At 37.3% G+C, this 18,828-nt stretch overlaps 1 protein-coding gene across 12 annotated transcripts in view; it reads right to left on the bottom strand.

Annotated features, from left to right (window-relative positions):
• CHID1 (chitinase domain containing 1) overlaps positions 1-18,828 on the bottom strand; it is a 107,364-nt gene that overhangs the window by 68,963 nt on the left and 19,573 nt on the right. For all 12 annotated transcript variants that reach the window (XR_015288699.1, XR_015288701.1, XR_015288700.1 and 9 more), the window contains one exon: positions 15,650-15,742. Coding sequence is in view for 9 of the 12 variants with exons in the window: in XM_023928916.2 (XP_023784684.1) it covers positions 15,650-15,742 (93 nt within the window). In the remaining 3 variants the exon portion in view is untranslated. The remainder of the gene's footprint in view (positions 1-15,649; positions 15,743-18,828) is intronic.

Genomic DNA, 18,828 nt, shown 5'->3' with positions numbered 1-18,828 from the left:
AGAATGCCATCTGAATGGCAAGGGCACAAATTGCCAACTTGGAATAAACCCAGCAGCAATGAATATACTTTGTCCATTAATGTATAATGTTAAAACAGCAGCACTCTTCAAAAAAACCAAGCACCCACTCACCAGTTCAATGAATACCACCAGTCAACTCGGTTCTAGTCAAGTACTTTGGGAAATTCCACTGGAACAAAACCAGGACTATTTGATTAATGCCTTTAGAATTGTTCTGAGTCAAGAAAACTGGCATTCAAGGATAAAACCTAAATATTTTTTTTTGACAGCTATTATACTTCAAATTTGGAGGTTTTCCAATCATTCCGATATTTATGCAAACTTAACTCAAGGGCAGGTATGTTCTTCTGACTACTTTGTTGAGAAATCCAGTGTGGAAATGGAAATAGAAAGTCAGAAGACTTGGCAGAGAATATGCAGAGTCCATGAAAGTAATACTTTCCAAGTCTAAGTCAAAAGCTTGTCATTCTTCCACACTTTGAATACCACTTCCAAAATAGTCAGTGAAGTAACAGAAGCCTCATAATCATTTATTAGCTCTGTACAATATACCTAGATTCACAGAATCATCAAATATGCTAAGCTGGAAGGCACCCACACGTAACATCAAGTCCAGCTCCTGGCCCTGCACAGGACAGCCCTGACAATCTCCTCATATACCTGAGAACATTGTCCAAAGATGTCTTGAACTCTGTCAGGCTTGGTGCTGTGACGACTTCCCTGGGGTGCCTGTTCCCAACCACCCTCTGGGTGAAGAACCTTCTTCTAAGGTTCCAACCTAAACCTCCACAAAGACCAAAGAGCCTGTATCTACAATTACCCTAGTCTGCTAAAATACTCAAGCCTAAATCCCACTGTCTTGGAAAGAATCCAGCATAACTTAACCAGTTTGCTGAGTATTTTCAGTCTGCTAAACTGGAACAGACTCCAGTTCCACTTGGGATTATTTTTTTAACATGGCTTGTTTAATTTTAAAACTTAATACAGAAGATTAACAGACACAGCAGAAGGAGAGGCGAGCATAACAATTGAGTTTGCACTGCAAATCTGCTCTTAAAACTTCCACTGGTCTTAAGCAAGCCAGGGCTCCTCTCCAGTCCATTTGCAAAACCGGACCCAAACTCTTCTCCCAAGATGCTGAAACCCTCCCAGAGCTGGGAGAAGGATGATGCAGGATGGGTGGAGAAGGAATGAAGACAGGATGGAGAAAGGATGCCCTGGGTGGCATGGCTGGTAACCCCAGCCACTCAATCCCCAGCCCTGGAGCTCCAGCTCACTGGATTGTCCCATGCCAGGACTCACTCCCCGGGGCAGCACTGTTCCATGGTGCAAGGGGACGGGGGAGGCCACACAAGTGATGGGCCTGGTGACACTGCCCTGACCTGACCCTATTGGAACTCAGGGCAATGGGATGAAACCAGTTTCAGCTATAAATATCCTCAAAGGGTTGAAATTCCCCAGCATTCCTGCTAGAATCAACTCTTGCTATTTAGAATCCATGGGGGTTTTCAGTAATTTGGATTGAACAAAATACATGAATGTGAATTACAATCAACTGAAAAACTGAACTATATAAGTTGAATCTACAACCAAACCTGCTCCTCGAATGAAACAGACATTCAGAAGAAAGTAAAAACAAAAGGCCAAGACTGATTTTTCTGGGATTTCTTAAAACAATTGAAACAATTGCCTTAAACTATTAACAAGAACCCCTTTTTTTATTTTTTTTTTTTTAATCTGAGATACTCGAAGGTTTTTTACTATTAAATGGGCCTTAAACTTACTGAGCCAATGCCTCATAGTTACAGGTTTAGTTTGCACTATTATTGAGAAAGCACTGGAGTTTTTAGCTCCTTTCAAAACAGTTTCAATGTGGAAGTGCAATATTAAGCCTCAACCTAGGCATCCAGGCATTATATTGTATTTTTATGTCTTCTTTACCCAATATGCTTTCCATATTTTCCTGAAAGAGCTTCTCTGGCAATGATAAATGTTCTGGTGAAAAACAGATGCAAAGCTAGGAAGTGTTCAGACTTGAGTCATCACTCAGCCTACTTTTCTGACTTACAATTCAGGATCCAAAAATTCATCTTACACTTCATGGTCTACTTTCAGTACAGGGGATGTGGTTTATTTGCCTGGCAAGCACATTTCAGGCAGGGGAAATACCTAAGCAAAACTATACCAATGCAAAGTATGAAGTGCATAAACAAATCTCCATAAGAAAAGACATCAAAATTATGACAGGTATCAGTTCTGTCACTTAAAGAGTGACTTAAAAATGCTTAGACACTGGTAATGAGGATAATATAAAATTCCCCAATAAAAGAAAAATAAAACTGTATCCTCTATCTTATATAATTAATATTTTAAACTAACACTTTGTGGTGAATGTGTTTTCCTTGTTACTGAAAAGGAAAAGCATCTCTCAAAGAAATGAAGCTTTATTTTTCTTCTTTCTGGCTTGAAACAATTGTTAGTTTGGAATGATATTTATCCCATATTTTTCAATTTTCTGTTTTCTAGAAAAATCTGTAGGATTATATTTCTAAAATACCAGCCAAATGTAAACACTCAAATTCTTTGGCCCAACAAGACTTTCTAATGGATATAATATCTACTCTTTATGGTATTTTAAAATATTTATTAAAATGTGTAAGAAATATGGACTTAACCCTGTAAAAATACATACCTGGAATTTATCTAAAAAGTGTCTGTCACTCCTGCTTAGCATTTAAGGGACAAGGCACCATACATCAGGAATTCAGAGACATGGTTTTCTACAAAATCTATACAAAAATTCCTACAAGTAGAAATTATCAGTGCAGGGAAATGATTAAGGATAGAAAACAGGGCATGGGACTGCTGGATGTGCAGAGAGTGGGTGAAAGAACAAAAACACACTGCAAACAGAAAATGAGAGTTTTCCTTTCCAGTTCATTGCTGTTTTACCTTAAGTGGGCATTTTTTATTCTGTGACATACTTTCCTTTTAACAAACAGTAAAGAAGCTGCCTTACACAACATCCATAGAAATCCTTCCCGTAAAAAGCCTCAGGAATACAACATAATCTTTATAAGTTCTCCCCTTCAAGTAAGAGAGCAATGGCAACCTGGCAGAACTCACAGAAGGATGATTCCCCTGAGAGCATAAGTCTTATTTGCACACATTCCTGAGAATTTGTCAACATTCCCCAATGGCACACTGCCACATGTATAGAAAAAATCCCTATTATTGGGACAACATCACAGACTTAGAAGAAACCACCTGTTTTCCTTGGTATTTCCACATACACAGCTTAGAATTCCACAGTCTCTTTTTACTATTCTATTTTTTCATGTCTAAAAAAACTGTAGAGGGTTTTTTTCACAGCCTAGAAGGTTTATTACCTGAATCTTCCAAATTATGCACAGTAATATGTACCAAAATTTCCATTAATGCTTTACTGATAAGTATTTTTGTATTATTTTGAGTTTGTAGTCTTTCATATTGAAAGACTGTAAAAAAAATTTCAACAATTAAAGCTGCTTTCACTTACTTTCAAATGAATCTACATTCTCAACTACTTCTTGTCTCACTATAATTACTCTCAAAATGAAATAAGGAGAAAAAACGTCTTTTAACTGACTGCTATTCCCTTCAAGTTCAAACTGCATTCTTGTAAGGTTACCTCACCTTCACCCTCCTTTATAAAAGAGAAGTTTCCTGTATCCTCATCTTTGAATAGCCTTCATAATGGAAAACTGATTGATTTTCTGTTTCCACTATGATTCTATTTCAGAAGTCAGCCTCTCAGTAATGATTTAATTTTCTTGTCATGTGTAATTTTTTGTAAAGCAACTGTTTGCAAATCTTTCTTCACCACAAGATATTATTGGTTTTCATAGCTCATTGCAGATAGGAGCATTACATATAATGGTACTGCATTTTATGAACACAAAGCACTGAATTCAGTTAATGCACAATCACTGAATAAAAAATTTACTGTTTCATCCTGCATGAAGTCTTTTCTAAAGAAAATAGAAGAAAGAGCTAAATGTCTACCCTGTTCATCACACAGTTACAGTCATTGATAATGAAACAGTCAAATGTGTAACCAAGTTCAATCTGAAACCATTTCCTTTTCCGAAAAAATCCTCTTGACAGTTTTGTAACTACCCTTTCTCATTTTAGGTTTTCCAAACTCTCAGGATGACAGCTCACTGAAGTTAATTTTTCACTATCAGTACTCAGAAAATAACTCTACGTGGATCATGGTTTGCATGTTTTGCAACTGGATTTCTGTTTCCTATAGATGTTTCATTTACAATGCCCTCTTACAGCTGGTTCTTGGGGGAAAAAAAAGATTTTTTTATCTTCATCTCTCCAGCTATATATTTTCATGAAGTAACAGGAACCTGACTATCAAAATTCTATGTCTATGTCAATTTGGCTTGAAACTGGTCAAATGCCAAAGAAGCTTTATCAGAGAGATGAAAAATGTAAGAGAGAAAGCTTACAGACAACTTGTTACCTCAGAAATCAGGCTAAGAACAGAATTAAGGTCTGTCTAAAACAGCACTGTGTGAAGCAGCCAAGTCAGCAACAGAATCTTGAAACAATACTGCTGTTCAAAGCCATGAACAATAATTACAGCTCTAATCCCTGCTGTCAAAAGAACACGACCATACTGAATGTTTAACCAACAAAAGAGAGGTCCTCAGGTAGACAAAAGCAGATTTATTACATAGTGGTGGATTAATTCCATGCAGCTAGAGATTGTAAAAAACACAGCATGTTCTCCATCTTTGACCTCTCTCACTCAGTGCACACATCCTCCTAGACAACAGGTTAAGGATTTTGCAGAGATGTATGTTGCTCAGGCATTTCAGAAAATGTACATGCTTACTGTAAGTTCAAGTATCTTCACCAGCCATCGAACTACAGATTTCTTTTTCTCTAATTCCTTTCTAAGGACAAAATGTTGCAAGAGGTGAAGCATGATCTAAACACAACGTCTGGTCTTGTGGCCTACAAATCAGTATGACAAATCAGGAACTGTCCATTTCAAACCCAAAAACATCCATTGAACCACACTCTTAAGGTCAGTCCATTTCAGGAGAAACAAATAACACAAATGCCAAGTTAGTATAAATTTCTCCTCTCTACTTTTTTATGTATTTAGTAATCTCTATACAAAAGTCTTATACCTCTTAAAATAGAATGAAAAGCCAAAGTTTATTCCATAAAACAAGTGCAATCACCTTCGGTCCCATACACTTCCAGTCATGGTTATTCATCTGGTACTACTTCGAGAACATCCTCCCAGTTTCACACAGTAGTGTTGGAACAAATGAAGGCAGAAAAAAAAAGCCGGAGGTTCCCATCCCTCCTATTTAAAGCCCATCTTAACATCTCCAAATCACATTTTGCTTACAGAATATGAAAGGACACCTTATTGTTAATAAGACAGAAAAATGTTGTCTCAAGAGACACAAATTATAAAAGAATGAGCAAATGAAAAAGGAGAATTTTAATGAAACACAACAGTTTAGTTCATTTTTAATGAGTTGGAGCAGTTTGACTATCCCAAGATAACTGCTTTAGCAAACCTGGGCTAGACATTAGGGAGAACCTTCTAAAGATGTAGGTAGTCTGGGAGTTCTGGTATCTATTAATTTGTAGATTTTAAGAGTTTGCTAGGTAAACTTCAAGTAAAAATAATGTAGTTATAGTTTATTTTGACAATTTTTTCTTTCATTATTTGCACCTTACAATACTATACTACTATTCTGAATAGTAGCCTAAATTCCTAAGTATAAACCTGCAACCCTACTTCTGCACTGTCTTTGTCTGGGGCACTTACTTCATGATAGCAATGTTGACACTCAGATGCCTTCAAAGCATAAGGGCTATCTGTCCCTTATCCACAGAGAAGGTCACAATTTAAAATAAACAAACATCTCTACTGAAAACCACAAATCACATTACTGACTGTGTTCAAATTTTCTCAATGGCAAAAATCTCTTAGCTGAATTCTCAGATAGGAAAGATTAAGATAGGTGTTTTAAAACCAATAAAACCTAGACAGCTTGACGAGTAAGAAAATTATGAGTGCTACAGACTCACAACACAAAAGCCCTGGGAGTTCATACACTCTGAGTGCTTCATATCACTGGGGGACTGTGAATTTTAACAGACTGACAAGTGAAAAACTTGCTATATTTTTATCAGGAAGCAGAATGGTATCTCTGTACCTAATGAATGTTTTGCAGAACATTATGGGCTGGCACTCTCCTTTAATACACACATCCCATCCCAGCTGTTGTCTTTGCAGTCCTTGCTCTCCAAATAGGGAGAAGCATGGGATCTGTTCTTGCCATGGACTACCCTACTAGTTTTCATGAAGCCAAACTAATTACCTGTGGCCCATCTGGTTTAAACCAGTAACAGAAGTCAAGAAGGGGAAACATGCCAAGCAATATATGTCCTGAAAAGAAAGCATGAAATCTCAGCAGACGGCTAGTGACAAATAAGCCTGAAAACTGCTGTCCTCAGAACTGAGGCATGCTGGCAGACCAGTCACTTACAAATTCTTAAGTTACTTGAAAAGTACAGTGTATCTAAAACTCTGAAGTCAACATAAAAAATTCACATTTGACAAAACCAGACAATCTGACTACCAAAGAAGAAAAAATTAATTTTGACACTTGTATTTACCAGTTCCATTTTTGGGAAGGTCAACTGTTCTCCTTTCATGCTGTTTCTGTTACGTTGCTTCAGTCTCTTCATAGGAGCCATTTAAGAAGGACTATGCACAAATGAACATCCACTGTGTCACCATTTGCTTCTCCTAATTTCCAAACTATCCTAGTGCCTTTCATGCCAGGGCTTAATGCCCAGGAAAGCCATGCTCCAATAGCAGAACATCATGCAAAACAAGCTTGTACTCTGGAGCATATGAGCCTAATTTAAAAACTCTAACACACCAAATGTAGCCTTAATTCCTCCTTGCATAAAATGCTCACCATTTTTCTTCTCTTTGTTTTTTGGAAGGTTTTCCAACTTAATACTGAAACTTATGTAGTAATTGCTCTACACCAGCTGCCTCAGAATTGGTAGAGCTACAAATGACAGATATGCAGAGGAATACATTCCACCCTTTCTTCTCTTTGAGTGTTATTAGCTGACCTACAGATTATTTTAATGATTCTCCCTGGTGGGAACTCAAAACCAGATGTGTGCACTTGCTTCAGAAGATGTCAGTTTTATATTGTAAGGTATTGTCTTTAAAAGACTCAGCTCTAAGAACAGATTCGTTCCTCTTGAGTCCTTTCTGAATCTATGCAAAATGCATGGAACATCTTGTGGCTGCAGTCAGTGCCACGCTGTACTGAGCTGGCAGCCCAATAAACAGCAGCAAAACCAGGGAAGTCATCAGTGAGGGAAACATGTAGTTTAGAGCCATCAACAAGCATCCAGATTTACTGTAGCTAACAGAATTCACTTTAAAAAGAGATGCAACTGACAGACCTACACTTAGAGCCTTTATACAGAGAAAAACATGAGCCCAGTAGCATGACTCTGAGCAGGGTTTAATAGCATCACCATAATTTGAAGACATTATTGAACTTGCTCCAGTAACTGTTACTCAGAAGTAGACAGTAATAATTTCCTACTGGGTTTTCTGTTCCCCTCTGTATAAACTCGTATCTCAAGCTGTATCTTGCGATTCAAATCAAACATATTATAACATGTAATAAAAATGAATATACCAGTCAGTTAGCCTAGACAGCCCTCATAACAGTGATTCTGTGCCTCCTTGAGTGCTGAATTTCATATACAGGGCCCAACTACAAAATCTCTTGATATGTAACTGCACTCTCCATATTTCTGACAGTCTCTTTTTTTTTAGGATACTCACAGGAAGATGGAAAACTATGGGAACAATGGGGGCCAAAGTGTATAACCAACTGTTATTACCACAGCAAATATGAAACTATGTATAGTTAGCTTTCAGATTTTCCCTCCCAAGTCCCATTTTCTGTATATTGTCTAAAAAGACTGTCTTCCAGCATCAAACTTCCTTATCAGCAACAGCAAGCATGCAGAACATATTTGGTATATACTTACTAACTCTACAATAAATAAACACATCATTTTTAGAATATCTTGCTTTTCTGTATTTGTCAAATTGGAAGGAAAATTAAGAAAGATTAGACATGTGGAAAGCTCAGAGAAAGCAACAGTATTAGTGTTTCCATCACCAAGATTAATCAAATATGATTATTATGACCAGGTTTCTCACAAATATGTTAACCTTTCATAATTTTAAGTGCATGTATTGGTAAAGCAGAATCCTACTTAATAAATAGTATTCTACAAAGTTGGTTTTCTAATAAACTGTTATTTGACATAATTTTATAATTGGAAACTTCATCTGAAACAAGCAGTATGTTTTCTGCTGGTTTGATCCCTGGCATTCTCTACTTACCAAAGTTCAAGGCTCTACATTCTGTTCCATATAGTCCTTCCTGAGAATGATGTTAAAATTAAGTCACAGTTCCCCTTTCACTCCAAAACAGACACATGTTAGAAGCTGCTTATATTTCATTGAATTTGTTTACCATACATTATCATAAAAATTACCCTGCTGTTTACTTGCATATTGTACATCAGAATTGCTACTTGCTAGAAATACGTCTAAGGAAAACAGTGTGTATATATACACTGGAATAGTAAACCAACAAACATATCATTCAGTATACACAAAGTTATGGCAAGGCAATTGAATCTGCAGCAACTTCTAAAGATGACTGACAGATTACTGACATAAAACAGAAATAATATTACAAGTATCTGTTCATAATCAGTTTCTAAAAGATCAAAGCTCCTATTTCCTTTATCACATCCGCAAAACACTGGTCAACTGCAGCATCCATTAGGCTGAGCAAGTGTGAGGTCAATGAGCAGTTATTCGTTGTGTGCTCTTCCTACTTTGCAGAAAAATATGTATGTATATTTATAGGAAAGGCAGAAGAGAGCATTACAGCACAAAGCAAGAGGAGGGATGAGATGTCTACCCTCCTGCCAGTCTTTCCAAGATGCAGAGTAACAAAACTAAGCTGGTATCAACAGCTACTGGTTAGCAACAATGAAGACTGCATAGATTCTGGTAATTTTCATTGCACAGCAGCTCTACAAAGAAAAGGCTGAAGATACTTAAGACAGTACTTCAGATCCACAATGTTTTTTCAGCAAAAATAAAGAAAAAATGGAGCAGCTAAAATGTTAATTTTGGTGAAGTGGAAGTTTAGTGCTGGAAAATACTGATAATACATACCTATAGATGTTTTAAGTAACAGGAAGAGAAGCTGTAGATTTTTTTTCCCTTACATATGCAAATATGAAATTCAAAATTGGGGATGCTTGCTGTATTTTGTTGAGACAAGAACATACATTATGTTCAAATATTTGAAGAGAGAAAGCAGTTTGGGTTCCTGTAGCTTTAAAATGAAAGCAACTGCACTACAGCTGTGCATCTCAAGAAGTCAATGAAGACAGAAATTTTTCTAGAAGCTGTGAGGTTAAGTGTACCTTTTATCAGGGACAAACATGTTTGGTTTTAATTTAAATACTGCTTTGATATATGCTATCAGAAACTAGCCAGGAGATAACAAATTATTCTAGCTAAACTGTATGCAATTTCCCAATAGTAGCATTTTTTGAGAATGTCATAAGGACAGTGATAGCTCCAGTGGTTTGTTTACAATGTGCTTCACTTTTACTAATAATGCCCAAAACCATGTCCCACATGGTTGAATGAAACCATCTTGCTCACTGACCTCTGCTTTGTACTGGCAGGCATGTCATTAAAACACAGCTAAGAACAGCAGCTATTTTGCATACAATTACTTAAATCAAGGATCAAGGTTTGACATATCTAGTTATTATTATGCTAGACTTGCTAAAATTACTGAAAGTATAATGCTACTTTGTGTTACCTGAGGCTTCTTAAACAATTGTAACTATCTTTTCCTAAGACTGTCTTCCATGCATTTTAATTATGATTGAGACAAACAAAGCTCCAAAGTTTTAGAGATTTTTCAGCAGATTCTTGATATTCTTTCTCAGAAATGCAGCAGTAGCTACGTCTGTAATTCTAAAACTCTTAATACTGACAAAATGGGGAAGGTTGGGAAATGACAGAGAAGACACAACTGCTGCAACAGGCAAGATCTTGTCACCCTTATCCCTTAAGTCACACATTCAGTCAGGTGGAAAGATGATGGGGAATCTTCTGTGTCATGTGCCCTATTTGCATAAAAGGTCTCTACCAGGGAAGACAGGGTGTGATTCCTGTAATTTATTTCTCTCTTGGACTCCTGGATACTCCTCAACCAATTCACCTCCTTGTGGAGTTCCCTGAGGGCTTTCCATTCAGGAGACCCCCTTGAGCAGCACACTAAGAGTGCTCCACCACAGAGCACGCTGACAGTGCAGCCTCTCACCTCAGAACCTGAATTTCCTTGTTTACTCAGTTTACTCACAGCTCACTTTCTCTCATTTACAGATTCTGTACAGAATAAAGAGATAAAAGAATCATCTGCTATTCAAGGAGCAGCTACTGTCTTGTAGCCTGAAGAGAGGTGTGTTAAAAGGATATCCATCACACAGGATAAACTGCCTAGTGCATATCCTAACCATCAAAATGCCAATAAAGAGTACAGTATTGCATTATGAAGTGACACATCCAAGGCCACTTATTTCTACTTTGTCCAAAGGATTATACTTCAGGGGATGATAAAAGTCCAAGGAAAGCCATCACTAACAACCTAAATACAGAGTTACTTAACACTGCGTTTAACAAAATGAGCAACTTTTAATGAGTGTATACTGAGGCTTTACATATTTATATCATATGTCTGAAGTCTGTAATAAACTACAAATGTAATAAACTACAAAGGAAGGCAATGGTTATGCAACCATGGATATATTAAGAACCCCTGTGAAGACAACACTGTACCTACAGCTTCCAGGAACTTTTTGTCTTTGTTCTTTCTCAGGACAGCAAAAAACAGGAACATTACTGATGCTCCCTCCAATGATAGCTTATGTAAATAAACTCAATTTTATTTACTCTTTGTTTTCTTGACAACTGGGAATTGGTAATTGGGAAACAGTGGATAAAATGGTTGCTGAACCTGGACAAAACATGTAATAATCTAGTCAGATGAAATTCAATTTACCTGCAGACAGAAAAGAGTTATTATACAAAGTCTCACTTTTTGCTTTGAGAATAGATCCCTAATATTATAAATAATTTAAGTACAGAGAAACAAAATAACCAACCCAATGCCTATGACTTATGAGAACAGGTACAACCGAATTTCAAGGTCCATTTGCCATATTTATTTTTCTCCCCCAGCACAGTTTTGCAAGTGCATATTTAGGCATAAAGGTAGCTCACTCCAGCACAGCTATCCTATTTGGAAAGAGGCTTGTGAAATCATTATAAAAACATCCACACATTTTTCCCCAGTATAATTTCTGCAGCACAATAAAACACTGAATTGCATATATTTAAGGCAGGAATTTAATCAAGACCAGGATTAGCAGGACCAATGGAGTTACTCACCATCAGCAACGGACAGAATATGCCTGGCTACCCACTGACCTTATAGAAATGGTACCCATAGTTTATACATGCATCAATGTCCATGCATGTTAAAAGTAGTAAAATTCTAACTTTTTGAGACATTCTGTTGAAAGACAAAGTGGAAGTCTTCACCAAACCATCTGCTTTAGCAACCACTTACACACCACTGCAGTCCTTGCACATCTCTTCAGACATCTGCAACTGCAAGACTCCAGTCCACAAGGGAGAATTACACACACACTTCACAAAGAACAGCTTTTGGCTCCTGCTGTTCCTTTCTCTTGTAAATCATTTACATTTGCAGGAAAATCATGCAATTCCTAGACATCAGGTGGATGAAAACTATCTCAGTCTCTGTTTTTTCATCATGGGAGCTCTACATGCATTCTCTGTGACTGTAAAGCTTGCTAGAGAGATTCCTGCCTCCCAATCAGCATCCAAACACATTCCCAGCTCTTGATTACTCTTGATTATGCCAGCTCAGCTGCCTCTGGTTAATGTTGTAAAAAGCTATAAAACGTGTGGATTTAAAAAGAGTGAAGTTTTCTTTTAGTCCAGAACATTTTATAAGCAAACCAAAATTCAAAGGCACCACTGGAACCTTCAAGTTACTACAGCAAGGTTCAGCAGAGGATCAGTCTCACTTAGTTTTTGTTGCAAAAGTTGAATTTGAGAAGTTAAACAGATGATCCAACATGTTTTCCTCCTGCATCCCACACTAGATCTCATGTGCAGTGTTGCATTTTCCAGACGGGTTTTCCCTCAGCAAACTAGTATTTTTAGCTCTTAAATGTCTCATTTCAGATAACATTTGCAGACAGACTGCTTTGATCTTAATGCATATCAAAAGAGTCTAAATTACAAATTCCTAAATAAACTGCTTACATTTGACTATGCTCTCTTTAAATTTTAATCAGGGTAGAACACAAAAGGGACAATGTTTCAGCTCCTAACATCCCAGATGGGTAGAATGCTCCACATACAGCTCATGTCTCCTTTATCAGTCTGTTGCCAGCTGCTGAACTCTGATACATTATTTGATTCTTGATGGTACTTATTTCCCTGCCTTTTGCTGTATTTTTGATTAACAGGCTAAGTGATTCCAAAAACTAAAGAACATAAGATGCAAAAAGCCCACTTTCAACCATGTTGAAGTGTTAAAACCCAAAGTGAGTTTCAAGACACAAGATATTTAATACACAGTAGGAGGCACTTTCAGTTCAAGCCTTGCATCCTATAAATCAAACATTTTCAAGTACAGCTGCTAACCAAAAAGTCAAGTAAGGTAGAAAGAAAATTTCTATGATTATTGATATTATTAAATCCAATATACTTCTAAGCTTTAAAGTATACATGGACACTGTGTTTTAACATGTTTCTGTAAGTTATGAACATATTTCAACAACCTATTACTCAAAAACTTAGTGCTTTTTCTAGTTAATGCAGTAAGAACACATACATGGAAGACACAGACAGTAGGTTATGTAAGATCATTGATTGAAGAGAACGTGATTATTGAATTCTTCTGGGCCATAAAGGTCTATGGATAAATCTCAAAAACTTTAGGAATGCATAAAGATATATGTAATTGGTTTAGAGGAATGAGACTTTAAGATTCTTTTATAAAAATTACAGCTGTTATTTCTCTCAGCTCTTCTACAAACAGGCCATTTAGGAACACCCATGTAAATGGGTACATAACAGGTAATCGGCATGTAAAACTTATTTCAGGTTAAAAATTGCACTTCAGATAGGCATCTCTTTCCAGCTCTAACAGTGCATCCCTAAATCCCAGCTCAGAAAGATTTCAGAACCCTGACCTCACTATTGTGTCAATTTGCAGAACAGCAGGAGGCAACAACATCAGCATGTTGTTCAACAGAGAAATAGTCCTGAAAGATAGTTACCTTAAAAATGCAAATTCTGGTCCAGGCAAAACATGTTTAAGAACACTGAAGTTTTACAGAGGCTCCAGCATCTTGTTTAGGCATTTAGAAAAAACAGAGTGTAGAGCCCCACATGACTTACAGAAACAAAACACATTTAGGTCCCTCTGGCTGACCTTGGTAACATCAGTAGGCATCACAGTGAGCAGGAATGTTGAGGTTTGTGCTATTCTCCACTTTCTCCCTACCACCAAAAGCACAAATGCACTTCAACCACAAACACCATTTATAGCAATTACTTAAATTCTACCAGAGAATGCATTAGTATTTTAAAAAGCATCTGTGTGATGCAGTGACTGATAAGGCATTTTAGAAAAATGTTTTAAAATGTTCTCTTTTGCTTCACCTGTAATAGACTAAAATTAATAGCAACAGAAAATTACTTTTTAAAGCAACTATCAATTGGGATGAGAAGTAGGACACAAGAGGGCAGCATGAAAGATTGGAATAAATGACAGACAAGAGATAAGACACAGTAATTTTGCATTATTTTTGATTTACCCAAATAGAAGAAACTCAAAGTACTTATTAGCACCACTGAAAAGCCATGTGATGCAAAGGCATACCAGCCCACAATTTTCCAGAGAATTCTGCAAGAAATTAGAGGATTAATGATGCAGAGCCAAGGTAAAACCATAGGTGCTTGAGGGATAGGAAGGAATCTCCTCAAAATGCAGCTAGGCCTTCAATTAAAGGGCACTGAATGGGTAATATTTTACAAATGCCTACTTTACCAATTTACAAGGAATTTATTGTTTTCTTTTGCCAGTTTTCAACACTGTTTCTCTCTCTCTCTGCCTATCAAAATTGTGTTGCCAGCCCCACACAAAAGCAGAGGATTTTTGCATTAAACTAGCTACTTCTTGTAAGGATATTAATCATGCAACAGAGGAAAAGATAAAGAAACAAGAAATACCGTCAAGTACATACTTTACAGAAAATACACTGCAATCAGATTTCAGGCAGCTATTGAAAAACAAAACTAGGTAGATACTGTTCTGGGCTTAAAGTCTTAAGATGGTAGGAAGTACCTATATTCAGGGATTAGTTTGGATGGGGTTACACTACCAACCTACAGAAGAGGTGACACCAGAATTATAGGCCAGATGTTAACTGATCTCAGCACACGGACAACCATTTAGTCACCTACTACAGGATCCCTGAATCTTTTCAGCCGTACGCATTCAAGTCTGCACAGATAGCTGTAAGCAGAAATGCTTTATTTCCCCAACATGCTACAAGACCTCCACATAAAACTCAACAAAAACTTGAGGTCATTGAAAAGTCCAGCCACAGAAGCAACATTTACCAGACTGCTCAGGCATTCAATTTTCTCAGCCTTTTTGGCACTTTGAAAATGAATGTACACTGAAAGATATGACAGCCTACATGAAATTTAGGAGGCTGTGCAACACTGTCCCGAAACTGTGCTGTTAATCTGTCATAATCTGTATTGGCTGTGAGCCTATCCATACTGCTGTAGAACCCAAGGTGAGAAAAATAAGAAATTGTCATATTTTTCGCTAGCTGTCTACTGATTTTCATTTGAAAAAGTACCTAACAATGCTTGACTTACATTACTGAGTTTTCGTATGCAGGCATAAGGATGCTGAACAGCTTAAAGAAAGAAAGGAAACTTGGAGGGGGAAAAAATAATCTTTTATTGCCAACTGTGCACTTGCAGCTGGGAAAGCCAACCACATCCTGGGGTGCACCAAGGGGAATTGTGGCCAGCAGCTCAAGGGAGGGGATTCTGCCCCTCTATTTGTTCTCCTAACACTCCAGCTGGAATGTGGGGGAGAACAAGGTTCAGCATAGCATCTCTCCTTGTTGGCTCCTCTATCACATCAAAAATAAAGAGGTATGTATGAGTGCACATAGTTACCAAGAATATTCAGTGCAACATGCATGGAGAAAGGACTACCAATCAAACCCAAATAACTATTTCTTCTTTTAAACTGCACAGCTTTAAACAAAGCTTTGAACTTACTGTTTATTAGACAAGAAAGTATTTCTCACCAGGAAACTAAATAGGAATACTCACCCTGCTGCAACTGCAGGAGGGATGACCAGTATGAGTTTAAGTTGTGCTTCATGCAGAGCTTCGGAAAGGTGAGTGAGCAAATGAATCAACTCCCTGAAATATAAATATACTATTAGAGAGAAAGACAGGAAAACTTCTGCTGTCTATTGACAAGAACAAGTAGCAGTAGTAATAATTGAAAAGAGATGCAGCTGGCAAGAGAGACAAACACAATTTGTTGCAAATGATCATAGCAGAAAAACAACAATTAGGAAAAATGATTAGGTTTATCCTCTTTAAGAACTATGAACACTGCCCTGCTTGAGACAGTCTTAGTTTTATGGGAACTGGTGATCACCCTGGGGTTCTAAGTTTTCTTAGTTTTATTGTAATCTAACTATGCACTGTTAGCATGTAAAACAAGCCAACGTATCTTATCAGAGCAGGTCACCTTTTGAGGTCATTTTTGGTGAAAATAAATAGATCAATAGAAGAACCAAACACTGTTTTGAAGAAGGTGTTTGCTCCACTTAAATCATGATTAGACCTGAACTCTCAGAAACAACATCTTGGTACTGTCATGCCTTTCAAGGCAGTATAATCCCTGCCCTGCCAAGATATTTTCCTAGAGCTACTGATTTTCCTATATAATTCCATCACAATGATTATGCTTGATTTCACAATGTAGACACTATCCAAAGGTAACCAAGTATGTCCAATTTCCCTGAAATGGTTTGATGCCTGATGAAAACTTCCTAGGGCCTACAAAAGCCATTACTCTCCAAATCCTGGCAAACAAACAAAGCACATTTTATCACCTTCCCAATATCAGCAATACGTTGTGTTTACAATTTGAGAGCTGGCTGTGCTGAACAGCCCTTAACAATGAACTATCACACTGCCACCTATATTTCTCTGGGGGAAGACATGGGATTACAGAAATCAGCTTTTGGTCTGTCTGCAGCATGTACTTCTACCATTCTTGCTCTGGGAAACCAACAGCTCTCCCTCCTGTTACTTTACCACATTCATTCTGCATCTGGAGTATGCCACTATTCAGACAAAACAATTGTATCATATAAGAATCCTTCTCCATAGGAATACATTAAAAAATTACAACACTAAGCTAAACAGACATTTATTGACACAAACATACACATCACAACTCCCACATAACATGATCTTATAAAAAACTATAATCAGTATTAAAACTAGGTAAGCAAGCTTTCCCACTGATTTGTGTCTTGTGCCTTTTTAACTAATTATTCCCAAAACTGCAATATAACTCAACCTTTATTAGATGTCAGAGATGCTATACATAAGATAAATTTGACCAAAGAATCAATTCCTCTCACCTTGAGATTATTCTACAGTGTTCATCAGCAGGGATCTCTTTTCTTTGCCTGGCTGCCTTTGTTAGTTGTAGGAGCTTTGAGATTCAGAACATTGCAAAACATTTGCTAACTTTAACTATTAAGAATATGAGGGGATAAAAAGAAGGGTAGGATAGGACCAAAGAATCTAGCATAGGCACAGAACAAGAAAACATCTTTTTCATTTAGAAACAAGGTTGACACCCTCACTCCATTCTGCAGGGGCAAAAACTGGTCCACAAAGGTGGTGACATAACCACAAAAACAGTGACTGCACAAAAAAGTCATATTTTGAAACATGCAAGTGTAGAACCATAACCTACAACTGTAAACACAGGACAGAGATTTGTGGTCTGAAAAAGGGGTGGAAATGCAGTTTGGATTGTTACTGCACTGGGCACTTTAAAAACAGGCTACATCTAAACAGCCACTTCCTACACTCCCCCCCACAAAATTCAATCACTATTGATCTGGCTAAAAAATAATTACCTTCAACTTGATGGAGGTCAAGAAGATAAAGGACATCTGGACAATTGCAGATTTTTGCTCAAGAAACCCAGATTAATACCTATTCACTAACCTGTCAAGTCAGGGTTTGGAGCCCCGAAAACCTTCTGGCAAATCAGGCAGGATTAATGGCTAAAGACTTAATTTAGGCTCACTTCCATGTGCTGGCCAAGACAGATGAAGTAAATCAAATGTGCACTCCTCGCTCTCCTCCAAAGAACAATAGCAGAATGTTCATTTATTGTGCTATAAATTAAAACCTTACTGTGTCCCAACAGTGCTTTCCAGTGTTTTAAATGCAATATTCTTCAATGTTACCATTGGCTATTTTGAAAGAAAAGCTAGTGATATTTTAAACATTATAATGAGGTACAAGAAAGTAAGAATAGAATCAATCTTTCTAAAAAAGCTTCATTAAATATTTACCAGACACTTCACTACAGTCAAGTTCAACCTCAGAGTAGCTACTGAAATATTGGCAGCTATAAGATTCTATCTTGAGCTAAGTAAGGTCTACTTCATTCATACTGTTCCAAGCCTTCTCTTATCACTACTATTTGGTAGGTCAATTTTCCAAGCATTTATGATTTTGAAGTACCTTGTCCCCTATAAAGTATGCAGACCTCCAAATTTTCATCACCCAGAGTTTGTGGCAAGCTTATTTTTCCAAAAATCACTTTTTCCAGCATTGCTGGTCTACTGCATTTTGGATACTTTGTAGAAGACTTTACTTCAGTGCACAAAAGTGCGATGTCAATGCATTTGAAAGGCCTTGCAGAAGATATGAAAGGTTTTCATACCCTTCCCTTCAGTTACACTATCCTTCAAACGGCTGCAGTTTTCCAACTTCAGTCCCCTTTCTGCACAAATTTGGAGTCACTGCTCCCTAAAATTTATGCTTTGTCAAGAAAATTGGACAAAATAAAGCTGTCTACTTGAAGAAGAAATTGCCCTTTTCTGCCATTTCACTGCCTAGTTAATACCAAGAAACGGGAGTGAATTATGGCAAATCTTTGATTAATAGATTAATTTTTCAGGGACTAACATGAAGGATACAACTACCAGAAGAGTTTTTCCTCCTATACTCCTACCAACATTAATAAGATGCCTGAAGGTCATCTTCTGCATAGAGTGACAAAAAAATCACGTTTTTCAGATTGATTCTGTGTGATGGCCATCTGTCAAGTAATGCTGGACTGATCAGAATATTGTGTGCCTTTTTATGTACCTTGTGAGAGTATTATGAGTATATTATGCCTTTTTCAGAACATATCTTGGTCTCTGGAGAAAAATAAACCCACCCAGTAAACCCACAATTGA

The sequence above is a fragment of the Cyanistes caeruleus genome, chromosome 6 (genome assembly GCF_971803275.1).
Source record: "Cyanistes caeruleus chromosome 6, bCyaCae1.hap1.1, whole genome shotgun sequence".
NCBI classification, from domain to species: domain Eukaryota; kingdom Metazoa; phylum Chordata; class Aves; order Passeriformes; family Paridae; genus Cyanistes; species Cyanistes caeruleus.
The sequence above is the reverse complement of the archived record's forward strand: the minus strand, read 5'-3'. Positions and strand labels throughout refer to the sequence as shown.